General features: G+C 36.8%; 1 protein-coding gene across 1 annotated transcript in view; it reads left to right on the forward strand.

Moving 5' to 3' along the window:
* The window catches only part of gtpbp3 (GTP binding protein 3, mitochondrial), a 36,963-nt gene extending 23,003 nt beyond the window's left edge, over nt 1–13,960 (forward strand). The window contains exons 7-9 of the mRNA XM_056468782.1: nt 4,819–4,984; nt 10,603–10,902; nt 13,039–13,960. Coding sequence (XP_056324757.1) covers nt 4,819–4,984; nt 10,603–10,902; nt 13,039–13,270 — 698 coding nt within the window. The 3' untranslated portion in view covers nt 13,271–13,960. The remainder of the gene's footprint in view (nt 1–4,818; nt 4,985–10,602; nt 10,903–13,038) is intronic.
* Nucleotides 13,961–14,811: the final 851 nt, after the last annotated feature.

Below are 14,811 nucleotides of genomic sequence, written 5' to 3' on the forward strand. Positions count from 1 at the left end.
CCTAATTGAATATATCACATCTTAAGTTAAGACCTAAGATAAGAAATCAGAGATTAGAAACTTTCTGTAACACAGCCCCCCTGTAACACAGGTTTGTTATGGCTCACTGTGAAACTGAGGGGGCCCAGAATGGTGTTACTCATGATGAAATGCAACATTGATTAATTCATTCATTCATTTTCTTTTCGGCTTAGTCCCTTTATTAATCCGGGGTCGCCACAGCGGAATGAACCGCCAACTTATCCAGCGCATGTTTACGCAGCGGATGCCCTTCCAGCCGCAACCCATCCCTGGGAAACATCCATACACATCCACTCACACTCATTCACTACGGACAATTTAGCCTTCCCAATTCACCTGTCACGCATGTCTTTGGACTGTGGGGGGAAACCGAAGCACCCGGAGGAAACCCACACGAACGCAGGGAGAACATGCAAACTCCACACAGAAACGCAAACTGACCCATCCAAGGCTCGAACCAGCAACCTTCTTGCTGTGAGGCGACAGCACTACCTACTGCACCACTGCATCGCCTTGATGAATCCACTAATGTCTAAATCAAACCAACACTTTAGATCATAACTGATGATTACCTAAAATGGTCCTATGTATGAAATTCACTTGTGGATAATTAAGTCGGTGCAGCAAAAAAAAAGATTGTACCATCGATTCTGCTAGAGAGACTGAGCCGTCAGTTTATATCAATACTCTTGAACAAATTTGAACTGCTATCAGTACATCCAGAAGCTTCATCTCCTCGATAAGAGTGCTGAACTGTAACTTTATTTTTAAGCTCCATTTTTAGGAACATGTTACCCAGGGTTATCTCATCTAAAAATGTGTATGTTCCTGTCCATGCACAATATTTGCTTCTCGCGTTATTACAGGATGTGAACTTTGTGTTGTTTTCTGCGTTCTTACAGTCACCACTTTTTAAATATAGTCAATCTTCATTTTTCTTGAAGTCGCTTGGAAAAACCCTCTGCCCTCCATCCTGAGAAATTAAACACTTCTGAGAAGTCAAAGTCCAAGAAACGCATGTCTTAGAGACCCCAATCCTCTCAGCTTTTATAGGGGAAATGTGAAATTGTGTATGTTGTTCTCCTCATCATCATCTGAAGTCATTTTAACCCTCCTGTTGACTTAAGGCTCAAATTATCCACACATCATTTTAACAGCAGAAAGAAAACCCTAAATTGTTTTTTTTATCTAAAAGTTTGGTGACTTTTCTAAAATTACCCAACATTAAAACATTAGAACAAAAAAAAATTCTTTGTTTTCTTATCTTCACGACATATTTAGGGTTCAATGGTTGAACCTGCATGCTATACAGCTGTTTTTACACCACAAAAACTACAGACACACACACACACACACACACACACATAAGAATGTGCTGCCTTAAATGTGCTGTATGTAAGTTTTGAATCTTCTAAAGCATATAAATACCATATGTTTGCAGATATTTAAGAAACATGCTAAGTGAAGATTCTTGTTTATCTGAAAAAAAATGCTGAAGTCAGATATTCTGCTTTGAAAATGTGTGTTATGTACCAGAATGTCGTTGTTTTGGTCATTTATCCCACCCAATGCCAGTTTATCCAATTATATTGCAACACCCTGGGTTGCCTTGATGGAAAACATTGCATTTCATTCATTCAGTGAGCAAGACTCTTAAAGTATGAGTCTGTGACCGAAATGCGGCCTCTGGTGGACAGTAGCAGACTCCAAAATGAGATGCGGATTCAGAGTTCCACATGAGGTTATTGATTAGCAAATAATATAAATATCACGAATGTAAGGCAACGCAAGGCAAGTTCATTTATATAGCACATTTCATACACAGTGGCTTTACATTAACAGGAATAAAAAATATATAAGTATAAGAAAAAAGCATAAGAAAATAAAAAACAAATAATAAAAATGATTAAAAGCAGATTAAAATGTGTTAAAACAGGTTATAAAAGAATAAAAAAAAAAGAAAGACACAATAGTTTGATCTGTCGGACGTAGCACACATTAGGTGAGCAGGTTACATTGTAACCCAGTGTCCTAACCACACGCTACGTGAGGAGATTTGCAGTAATAAGCAATTTGGCATTTTGCACCAAACAAAACACGACAGAAATTTAAGTACAGCCATTCAGTAGAACAGAATAGTGCACTCACTGCACTCCTGTAAAATGGTAAGGTTTATAATCTAATTAATGGATATTTAACCTCTTTAACATTATTAAATGTACTTGCTGAATCACTGATATGTGTTGGCTTGCACTGAGTCACAGTTCTGAATTTCAATTTCAAGCAGTTTATTTTGTTTTCAAGCTCTGGGTTGAACTATCTGCTGCTGCTTTTAGTTGTATGGCAATAAATGTCATGTAAAATTGCATTCAAACTCACATTATTAGCATTTAGCACTGAATAAAGCACATGAGGTGATTATTGTCATAGTTTTTTGTTGTTTTCTAAAATATAAATTTCAGGTGGTGGTTGGAACAAAAACTCCTTTTAATATGGAAAATTTTCCGTGCCGTTGCTTTTATTTATAACACGACCCGAATTTTTCAGGCTTGTTAGTCAGGCACACTGCTGTTGATGTCTTCAATCTGGCAACCTGCGCTTGCGTTTGTTTTGATCCAGCAATGCAATACCTAGTTCTACCACTGGGTGTCAAACTTGCATACTGCACCTTTCACTTTTATGAATACTCTTGCTAAAACGAAACATTCCTTAATAGGGTATATGCCGAAGTATGCTAATAGGACTTTTAATTTGCCAGTAACCTGGGTTAAGCTCTTCAGGTGAACTCTATGCAATAGCAAAATCGGCACGTTTATGGTCTGTTTTCTTTAAAAATCAGCGATCTCCACTGGTTGAGCGATATCCGATATGAAGTGAGTCTCAGATTGTACAAGAAGCACTGCATTAAATTACTTTATTCCCCGCCATGTCTTTATAATATGAGCATTTATGTTACCCCAGTATATTCAATGGCGCTTCTGCACCAGCCTGCCGATTCTGACAGTCGCGTGCGAGTAAACGGCTTTTTGTCCATTGTTTAACAGATTGTATTGTAGTTACATTACAACATCGATGCTGTAAAAAGAATCGTCTAAAATGAAAAAAAAAAACTCACAATAACAGGTCACCAGAAGTTTAGCAGTATGGGAACAACACTAGCTCGGCATATACCCTATTATGAAGTAATGATGAGTTAAGGCACACGCTAATCATGAACTAACTTTAACTACAACACGAGTCCCAAGAGTTCATGTGTGAATAATGGCTACCTTAATTACATGTTAGTACATGTTGTAAATGTAATAATTAAGATTTAAGTTTAAGCTAAATGTACCCAACACTTTTCTATTGTTATTCAGTGTAAACGCACTAGATGGACGTGCATAAGGAGTTCATGAGTAGTTAAGAATGGGTTAATGATGATGTACCCCTTCAAGTAAAGTCATGATATAATGGCTTGTTTCCACTGACTGGTACGGTACGGTACGGTTCGGTTTGGTACAGGTCACCTTTATCAGGGTTGCGTTTCCATTAACAAGGGTACCCTTTTGGTGGGCGTGGTGTATGAGTTGATTATAACTACAGATCAATGACAGTGCAAAACAGCCTACTGTAACGTCTGTAATTATATTAAATAAATAAATGAACATATATAAACACATACAGACCCTTACAGTCTCCGATATGTTACCAACTACAGATGAACTACACACAGCAGACATTTCGTCGGGATTTAGGTTCAAAACTACACAAAATATAGCCTACAGTCAGCGAAAACCTCTCATCTGTGTCTGTAATCTTCAGCAGCACATGTAGCCTCTGTTAGAGAGCAATTCCGTCATTCCCGGTTCATAATAGTCCAAAAGGTGAAGATAATAAGTTAGTTAATCATGGCATTTTGTTCATGTTTGCTGAAAAATAATGTGCTCCTTTTTTTTCCGGCTTCTCCTTTGTTTTTTCACGCTTCACTCTCGCGTTTGTCAGTGTCTGACAGGATCGGGTTTCAAAAGCACGTCAATTATCAAGCGCAGGTTATTATCCTCAGCTCAAGAAGTTTGTTATTTCAGATATAATGTTAGACGCGCGCGAGCGCAAGCAAGAAAGCGAAACCGCTCGCGCCTCAGACTGGCTCGTAAAAAACTACAGGGCACAGGGTAAATCTGCTCTTCTTCTTGGCTTTGTGGCTGTCCATCAAGACGACGACAAGGTTTGTTTGAGCCCAGATCGACCATGGCTCTTTATTATATGTATTTATAATTCCGCTTTAATCTCTCGGCTGTGTAATTCAAACATGGCGGTTTTTTTGTTTTCATTCTGGCTTGTTGTGTAAGCGAATGACGTATCTCTTTAAACCAATAGCATTCAGCTGCGCGTGTGGCTTCGCCTTTTGGTACCCTTTCTCGTGTTTGGTACCCTTTCGAAAGGGTGCCGAAAAAGTGGTACGGTACGGCTCGGTTCGGTACGCTTTTTGACAGTGGAAATGGCCATAAAAGCGTACCAAACCGTACCATACCGTACCACTCAGTGGAAACGGGCCATAATTATACTGATATAATTATACATTAACATATCACGATGGTTAAATTAAGCATAAACTAATGTGGTAATTAATATATTAACAAACAATCATGTACTAACAAGTAATTAAGGTAACGTTATTCACACGTGAACTCATACTTCATAATGTTCGTAATGTTTAGTTTACATATTAACACATTATTCATGTACTATTATTGAAAAGTGTTACCCAGAATTCAAGGCAACAGGGGGTTAAATATGTTCCTTCTCTCTCTGCAGCTCAGCGTCCTGCAGCCATAGTGTCTCCTACAGCCGGGACCACCAGAGACGTGCTGGAGGTCCCTTTAGACATCGGGGGCTATCCTGTGCTGCTGAGCGACACGGCAGGACTACGGGACACCAGTGACAGTGTGGAACAGGAGGGCGTCCGGCGCGCCCGGCAGCGGTATGTATTTACGGACACGTGTGGGAAAATCAAGGTACAATAAACAGAGGCATTTTTGTGCAAACAATCCAAAGTGATAAATATCGGCGTCCCAAAAATGGCCTGTCGAGGGGAAATATCCCTTAAGAGGTTTCTTGTGTCACACATTGTGCCGTGTGAGGGGAAACGATCTGTTTATTCACAGAATTAGATGCAAGAGTGTGTCTCATTTTTCATGATTGAATAAACACTGCAGATTATGCAAGGCAGAACCGTTTAGTTACATAACGTTTGCTGAAATAGAGGAGTCAGTTTAAAATTGATTTAATAATATATCCCATCCCATACATATTTTTTCCTGACTATAATATATTTAATTAGTCAATTCAATTCAAGTTTATTTGTATAGCGCTTTTCACAATTATATTGTTTCAAAGCAGCTTTAAAAAAAGGTGCACATTATGGCATTACAATCAGTATTGAAAAAAATAAAGGTATTAGTTACCACAACTTTATTAGTAAGTAATAGCTTTAATTAACTAGAAACTAATTACTAGTTAAAGTTATTATATATAAACGTAGTTAACCTATATATAGTATATAGGTGATGTCATAAGTGTAGATGTTTAATGAAGTATATTTATTATTATTTAAATAAATATGGTAAATTACACAACCACAATCTATGCTTGATGAATGTTGCACTATATCCCCATATAAAAATAAATTTATCTCTAATATATATAATAAATTACAAACAATACCCCCCCCCCCCCCCTCATCCAATAAATACAAGGATAGCTGGGAGAAGGACATGGGTACCCATATTCCTGATGACATCTGGGAAGAATCTTTGGAACACATACACTCCTGCTCCTGTAATACGAGACATCGTCTTATACAATTCAAAATGATACATAGGCTTTACTTTTCAAAAGTAAAGATCCACAACATTTTCCCAAACGCTTTATCCAACTGTGATAAATGTCAGTCCTCTAATGCAACACTTTTCCATGCTTTTCTTTCTTGCCTGAAGGTCACAAACTACTGGTCTGATGTATTTAATGTATTGTCAAGAATTTTTAAGACTACACTGTCACCTGAACCATTGTTGATCATTCTTGGCACATCAGAGTTATTTAGAAAATTTACTTCAGCCCAACAGCGGTTCATTTCCTACTCTCTTATTACTGCAAAAAAATTGCTTTTGATGTCATGGAAAGGACCAACGATACCTACTGACAAAATGTTGCTTCGAGATCTCTCCAATACTTTACATTTAGAAAGAATTATATATCTATTGAAGGACAATCTCTCAGGTTTTTATAATATTTGGCAACCCTTCATAGACTTCTTACAATCAGTATCTGTATAAACACGTATTTTCTTCCATTTTTTTATATATAAACTCTTATTGTACTTCTTGCTACAAAATTGTATTCTACTTCCACATTGTTTGTCTTTTCTGCTTTGTTTTGTATGTATATTCACACAAAAATATTTGAGCCTTTTTTATATTGTTGATTGAAATTATATAATATATATATGCTCAATAAAAAATAAATAAATAAATAAATAAATAAATATGGTAAATATTAGGCCATCTTGGTGGCGCAGTGGGTAGCACGATCACCTCACCGCAAGAAGGTCACTGGTTCCAGCCCCAGCTGGGTCAGTTGGAACTTCTGTGTGGAGTTTGCATGTTCTCCCCATGTTCGCGTGGGTTTCCTCCAGGTGCTCCGGCTTCCCCCACAGTCCGAAGACATACGCTATAGGTGAATTGAATAAACTAAATTGGCTGTAGTGTATGAGTGTGAATGCAAGAGTGTATGGATGTTTTCTCAGTGTCGGATTGTGGCTGGAAGGGCATCCGCTTCGTAAAATATGCTGGATAAATTGGCGGTTCATTCCGCTGTGGCGATCCCTGATTAATAAAGGGACTAAGACGAAAAGAAAAGGAATGAATGAATACATGTTTGTTCATATGTCTAATAAACCTAACTGTGAGGCTCAATAAAATCTATTTTTAAAGCTATAAATATATTTACTTTCAACTTTAATTAGCAGAAATGTATTTTTAATTGTATGTCAGAAATGAAAATGATTAAAAGAATTAAATGAAATGCTTTTAAATACATCTCAGACAAAAATATGCAAAAATATATTTGTAACTGAAGTAATGGCTGCTGAAAATGCAGCTTTGCCATAACAGGTATTGTTAAAAATGTCAAATGTGTTAATAATAAAACATTTTAAGTTTATTATTAATATTAATAATATTTTGTAATATTTAAAACTTCACCTACTTAAAAAATATATCATTAAGTCAATTCAGATCTTAAAAGAATGAATAACAGTCAGTCATATTAGTTATTTTGATAATCATTTATTGATTATTATTTTATTAATAAAAAAATATTACTATATTTCTTATTGTCAACTGAAATCATAGTTTTAAAACAGAAAGAAATTATTCCACATATATTAAATCAATTCCATGCGTGTTCAATAAAAGAAAGATCAGGAGAGAGTTTTCTTCTACATCAGAAATCTTAGTAATTTATTGGATACAACTGAATATTTCAATTCACAGACTTCTGTTATCCTCAATGCATTGCTAAAGTTACATTCAGGAGGTGCGCAACAACTTTCATTTCCTAACTTCAACTTTAATAGGCAGCTGATATTAACAGGTGGAGTTTAGTGAAATCCGTCACTTGTCAATCATTCTCCAGTCCTCCATTGGCCGCACCCATACATACATCCTCTTTTTCTATGAATTCTCTGTGTTCAGTTTCAACCCATCTCTGCTCACAGGAAGTTTAGACAATCAGTTAATTTTAGACAATTAGACCTTTGCGTTTCCATCAGCTTCATCTACTTCTGCAAAAATGCTTCATTAGTATGCAAAGCATATTACACTCAACAGTGCAAGTTCAGTTAATATATCACCTTTAAGCTGTACAAATACAATTGTTTAATGAAAAGAAAAAGAGACAAAAATAATAAAAAGTATATCCCTTTTTCACAACACAGAACTGGTTATTATTTTAAATAAACTTCAATCTATCAAGAAGTCTAGCATTTTTTTCATTACTTTTTTCCCTAAATTTCTTAATCATTCATTCATTCATTTTCCTCCAGCTTAGTCTCTTATTTATCAGGGGTTTCCACAGCTTAATGAACCGCCAACTTATCCAGCATATGTTTTACACAGTTGATGCCCTTCCAGCTGCAACCCAGTACTGGGAAACGCCCATACACACTTATTCACACACTCCTACACTACGGCCAATTTAGTTTATCCAATTCACTTATGGCACATGTCTTTGACTCGAACTAGCGACCTTCTTGCTGTGAGGTGACAGTGATAACCACTGAGCCACCATGCCACCTATTTATTTATTTTTATTTTTGCTTGTTTATCTTTCCAACTGACTATCAAAGTATCAAGGACTAATAATATCTTATTAGCGAAGAGAAAATGACACAAATTTTTTACTTCACCACCTTCCGAGTGACCTGAAGGTCCGTTCTGAATGGATAGTGAAAATAAAAAGTGATATCAGACCTCATTTTCAGCTAAGTTAAGGGAAATGGCACTAGTTAGCTAAAGTTCTTCCCCAAACACACATTGTAGATGCCATTTATCAATCTCAACTTAATGAACTGATTCTTTCAGTATATTAGACTTGTCACGAAACTGAATTTCGGTACTGAAATAAAAAACAGCAATTTCCCCACATTGTGTTGAACGCAACACCACTGATTTGCCATAGTATTCACCCGTGCTCAACAGAAATGACTGTGATTGCCCGTGAAGGTCATCAGTTCACTGCACTTGAATGTTAGGGGGAAATGGATTTCAGTAACTTCAGTGCCGAGACAACACTATACGGACAACACAAGGGTGTGCTATAGAGGACTGCATTGTTTTATCGCTCACCGGGTTACATAGGCTGAAGCAGGGAAGGGTCGCCACGATGTTTACCTGCTGCCATGAACTGAAGCCTAGGAGGACACTTAAGCTTTACTACTCTTACAGAGATTATGATTTGTTTTATGGCTAATGCGCTTTTAGTTGTTTAAATTAAACTGAACTGAATGATATTAAAGTGATGTTTACACCATATCTGCGCTTTGAAATCTAAGCAACAGCTGGAGGTTTGTAGTCCACAGCATGTCGATGCAATGTTTACAGTGCTGGTCCTACACTTCCGGGATTCTTTCCATCGCAGCCTCGCTTTCATTTTTTAAAAGGGCGGCCGCGTGAAATAAGCGGATGAAAGTAACACACGGGTGGGTCAACAGTAACACAGCAATATTTGCTAGATTTAATGGCTTAATCTTGTTTATTTTAAATATACCTGTCTATGATCTTCTTATTAATGTGCTCTGCAAACATATTTTGTCCTTTTTTTTTGCAAAAAATATTAAACGGCATTTTCATTTTGAGTTTTAGCTCCATCAAATGCTTCTAAATCAATTCAACAATGGAAAAACTTACAATTTTCTACAAGTGAAGTTTCATAAACCAATTTCGAGAGGAGCACGTGATATGATTGAGCACGTCTGGCCACTCATCTGTAATCATTAATAATCCAATCAGAGTGATCCTAGTTTACTATAAATGGATCATTTTCTCCCTACTGTTCTATCTTCGTTTGGAAGAATCCCCCCTTCCACCCCATCTCCTCCTTTTCTAAAGGGGGAGCTCTCGAGACCTACCTGATCTCGGATCCCCTGATATGCTTATCGACCGGGCGGGAGCCCTGGGCTCAAATATCTCCGAGCTCAGGGTTCTCTCCCGGGACAGCATGCCAAACCTGCTTTATACGCCAAGCATATCTAAGTGGGAACTCTTGAATTGTTGAATATTTTGTATTGTTATTGTCAATATGCATTAATCTTATGAAACATTGGAATCAAAACACTGAAAAGTCTAATGTGGAAGTGAAAAAATTGCTTTATTTATCAGCAGTGGGACATAAATAACAGTGTTACTTTCATCAGCACAGGAAATCTTGCCAATTAAATTTACTTTAAACTGTAAAACTCAGACATTTCAAACTTAAGAATGTGCTATTGCACTAAATGACCTGTAGATTAATCATTAGTGGGACACATTAAAAGTGAAACACAGCTTGTAATAAGAAAAAAAGAACCACTAATTTACTTTCGCACTTAAAAACAGAAACTTTGAGCTAACTGCAGGACACAGTCCCGAAATCAGCTGATATTTGGCAGCTCCATCAAAGGTTGCGTGCTGAATGTGCTGTTATAGCCTGGAAATCAAGTGCTGTCAGGGCTTTGAGAAAATTGTTTTGTTACTTTAGTCCCACGTTACTTTTATTTCTGCTCTCTCCTGCTTCCAGTTTAGTCTTTGGTGCTGACTAATCTTATGTATATACACAAATATCATTTTTCAAAACATCCTTTAGACAATGTGAATGTAAAAGAGATCTGTGAGGGGTGTACTCATATATGCTGAGCACTGTGTGTAATAAAAATCATAAAAACTGATCACAAAAAAAAGAGAGAGGAAGTAGCCACTTTGTTTGTGTGAGGTCAGAGGTGGTAAGATGCTGACCAGGCTCAGGAAACAGACTTAAGAAATGAGCTTCCTCTGCTGCCCGCAGGGTGGAGCAGGCGGATCTGTCTCTGGTGGTTGTGGACTTGACGCAGCTTCCTTCTGAGCACAGGCATGTGCCCATCTTCCTCAGAGGACACTTGAAGAATATCCTGGAGCGCTCCTCTCAGCGCCAGCAGCACATCCTGATCCTCAACAAAAGCGACCTGGTCTCGGCTGAACAGCAGCGCAGCATCCAGACGTCCCTTCGGGAGCTCACTGATGCTCCTCCTGCATGCTTTCTGTCCTGCCACAGCAGAGTCGGCCTGGAGGAGCTCCTGACCACGTTACACAACACACTGAAGACCCTGTGAGTGAACTGATCAATGCAGACAACAAATTAAAATTTTATTTGTCAAATACTGTCATACACAGCACAATATGCAGTGAAATGCTTACACAACCACTCATGATCTTAAAGGGGTGCTCCACTATGATATTATAATTTTAAGGGCACCTATGGTGAAAAATCTACTTTTAAAACTGTTTGGACAGACATGTGTGTAGATATAGTGTATAGACCGTCATATTGGGGTGATATAAACACACCCCGTGCTTTTTTTTTTTCAATTTAACAACATAAAAAACGGTGGACCAATTGGAGCGGTTTTCAGACCAACCGCAACTTTACGTAGGAATGCGGTCCTCCCGCCCACCAAATTGATTGACAGCTGCGTATTAACATGTCCCGGTAGTCACGTGTATAATCATACCAACAAGACAGGACGAGCGCAAAGCAACCGGGAATAAAAGGTCTGTTCAGTTCGCTAGGATCATCAATCATCATCAAACATGATCAAGAGTGAGTTTCACAAGTTTATAATGTTTTAAAACAGAGCACGTGTGTATTGAATTACAGCGATTCACTTCAGCTTTACTTATCACCACATCCGCTTGTCAGAACAATTATAAAAGAAGATGCTTCCATCCCGGTTTGTGGACGTTAAATCAGGTTTATTTTGTACATTAACATGACAGATATTCGCACAGCAGTGGAGATTAACCTGTATCCTGTCACTTTAAAACCAATATTTTTGCCCCATGCAATGTATTTTTGGATATTGCCAAGAATATACCCCTGTAATATTGACCTTATTCTTCAAGTGTGTGGGGGGACAGCTATTGGACTCTTTTTAGTTGGAGACTTCCGCTCTCATTCACTTCTATTGATTTTGAGACTTTAAAGACAGCATGTTCTCCGGCTTGATGTTGCAAACGGATGTTTTCGTATTATATTATTTGACTTTTTATGTATAGTCATGAACACACTTGTTTGTAGAGCAAGTAATGTGACAGTTTTCTGCCGTTTAATTCAATTCAATTCACCTTTATTTGTATAGCGCTTATACAATGTAGACTGTGTCAAAGCAGCTTCACATAAAAGGTCATAGTAAATAGGAACAGTGTAGTTCAGTTTGTAGTGTTTAAGTTCAGTTGAGCTCAGTTCAGTGTGGTTTAATAATCACTACTGAGAGTCCAAATACTGAAGAGCAAATCCAACGATGTGCAGCTCTACAGATCCTGAACCATGCAAGCTAGTGGCGACAGCGGAGAGGGAAAAAAAACTTCACTAAATGGCGAAAGTGAAGAAAAAAAACCTTGAGAGAAACCAGGCTCAGTTGGGCACGACCATTTTAATTTCTCCGCTGGGCAAACGTCTTGTGCAGAGCTGCAGTCTCAGCGGCGGAGGCTGGAAGCTGGCCTCAGCGAAGACTCGTCTGTCTTTGGAGCGTCACAAGAATCAGTCTCATGTTCTCCACTCCTCCATGACCACCACAGTAGCTGCTCAGGATACGGCCTGGTCCAGCATATGGAAACCTTGGGATCATCTCGTCGTTGGTCTTGGATCGAATCAGTGACTCTGCATAGTCTGAGGGCCTTGGGAAGAGTATCCCCAGGTGGAAATGGAGAATAAAGAAAATAATTAGCGTAGCTGATGTTCATAGTGTATATAAACAACGGTATACGGTAACACTTTAGAATAATGGTCCATTAGTTAATGCTTTTTCCGATATTAAGTATGATTAATCTTTTGCAGAATTTATTAATCATAGTTCAACATTTACTAATGCATAATTAAAAAAGTTGTGCTTATGAGTTAACATAAACTAACGTTACTTAACTTAACATTAATGTTAACAAAAAATGAATTAACACCATAATAAATGTGTTACTGATTGTTTGTTCCTTTTAGTAAATACTTTAAGTAACATTAACTAATAGACCATTATTTTAAATTGTTCCCTGTTTAATAGTTCTAGTCATTTCTCCCATAGGCAACTGAATCAGAAGTTCTAAAACAATTGGAAAAACAAACACACTACTGCATTGCAGATTAAGGTCAATAAGGCTGTTTTTGCTCCAGGGTCACATATATGGTTCTTTGGCCAATAAAGGGATGAAACATACTTGACAAGACAGAAAGGCAGATCTGTGTGTGTTGCAGGTGTGGTGACCCGCTGATGGGCAGCCCGACTCTGACTCAGACTCGACACCGGACTCATCTGCAGAAGAGCATTGAGGCTTTACAGCAGTATGATCAGTACAGGGATGTGGACCTGGCGCTGGCGGCTGAAGGCCTTCGTCTGGGGCTCTTGAGCCTGGGCAGGATCACTGGTAGAGTTAGTCCTGAGGAAATATTAGACGTCATTTTCAGAGACTTCTGTATTGGGAAGTAGAACAGTGTAAATGGGCATGTTCATTATAATTTCACTAGTATTTTTAAAAATAAAAATCAGACTCAAACATTTGAAGTCATCTAAAGAAGTCTTTTTCAGGACGTGCACAACTGTTAATTAATGTAATTAAAGAGATAGTTAACCCGAAAACGACAATTTACTCTCATTTACTGGTTCTAAACTTGTATTAATTTCTTCTGTTAAAGATGAAACAAGATGTTCTGAAGAATGTTGGAGGAAAAAAGCAGCCATTGACATCCATTATGAGAACAAAAATACAATGGAAGTCAATGTTTTATTTCTAACATTCTTCAGGGCATCTTGTTTTGTGAGAAACTCATACAGGTTTGGAACAAGGTCATAAAGGATTGACGATATATTTGTGAACTAGTGTAGAAATAGAGAATGAAGGCACAGAGTCTGAATGTCTTAATGCTGTCAATTTAGTTCACTGCTACTTTCTCCAAAACAACAATACCCAGAATGCAATGTTTTCTATGGAATGTAATGGGGAAAAAATAACCAAAATGGTATGTTATGGCTGTTTTTTCTTAACAATTTCTTTTTACAATGATATGTCACACAAATAAGTGTGGAAAACACTTTATATACTAAATTAACTTATGAACTAAACTGCTGATAGATCACTGAATAAATAATCATGATAGAAACATAACTCAGTCTACAAAAACTGATTCATACATGCACAATATACCAGAATATATTGAACTGCATTTATTATAATACTATTATAATATTACTGCATCTCTTATAGAAGATCTGAAAAGACCATTGGAGTCAGTAGGGTTTTTAATTGTTTCAAAATAAGTTTCTCCTGCTCACCAAGGCTGCATTTATTTAATCAAAAATACAGGACAAATTGTAAAATTGTGAAATGTTGTTGCACTATAAAATAACTGTTCAAAAGTAGTTTATAATTTAATTTAATCCTTTATTCCAGTGATTTTAAAGATGAATTTTAAGTTTCATTACTCCAGCCAACAGAGTCACATGACTCTTCAGAAATCACTCTAATATTTATTATTATTATTATTATTATTATTATTATTATTAATGGTAATAGTAATAAAAGCAATAATGACTGGAGTAATAATTTCATTTGATACTACATACAATAAGAAAGCAGTTATTTAAAATGTGAATAAATATTTAAAAATTTAAGAGGTTTTTTTTTTACATTTAATAAATGTCGCTTTGAACAGAATATATATATTTTTTAAATAACATGAAAAAAAACTGACCCTCAAACTTTTGACCGGTAGTGTATGTATGTGTGTGGTGTGTGTATGTGTGTATATATATATGTATATGTGTGTATATATATATATATATATATATATATATATATATATATATATATATATATATATATATATATATATATATATATATATATATATATATATATTAATTATAGGTGGGCATATCTTAATTTTTTTAATCTAGATTAATCTCACTGTAATCTTGGAATAAGTCTAGATTAAAATAGCTCATGAATGAATTCTGCCAAATGCATTCAG

Source organism: Danio aesculapii, chromosome 11, assembly GCF_903798145.1.
Source record: "Danio aesculapii chromosome 11, fDanAes4.1, whole genome shotgun sequence".
Classification (NCBI taxonomy): Eukaryota; Metazoa; Chordata; class Actinopteri; order Cypriniformes; family Danionidae; genus Danio; species Danio aesculapii.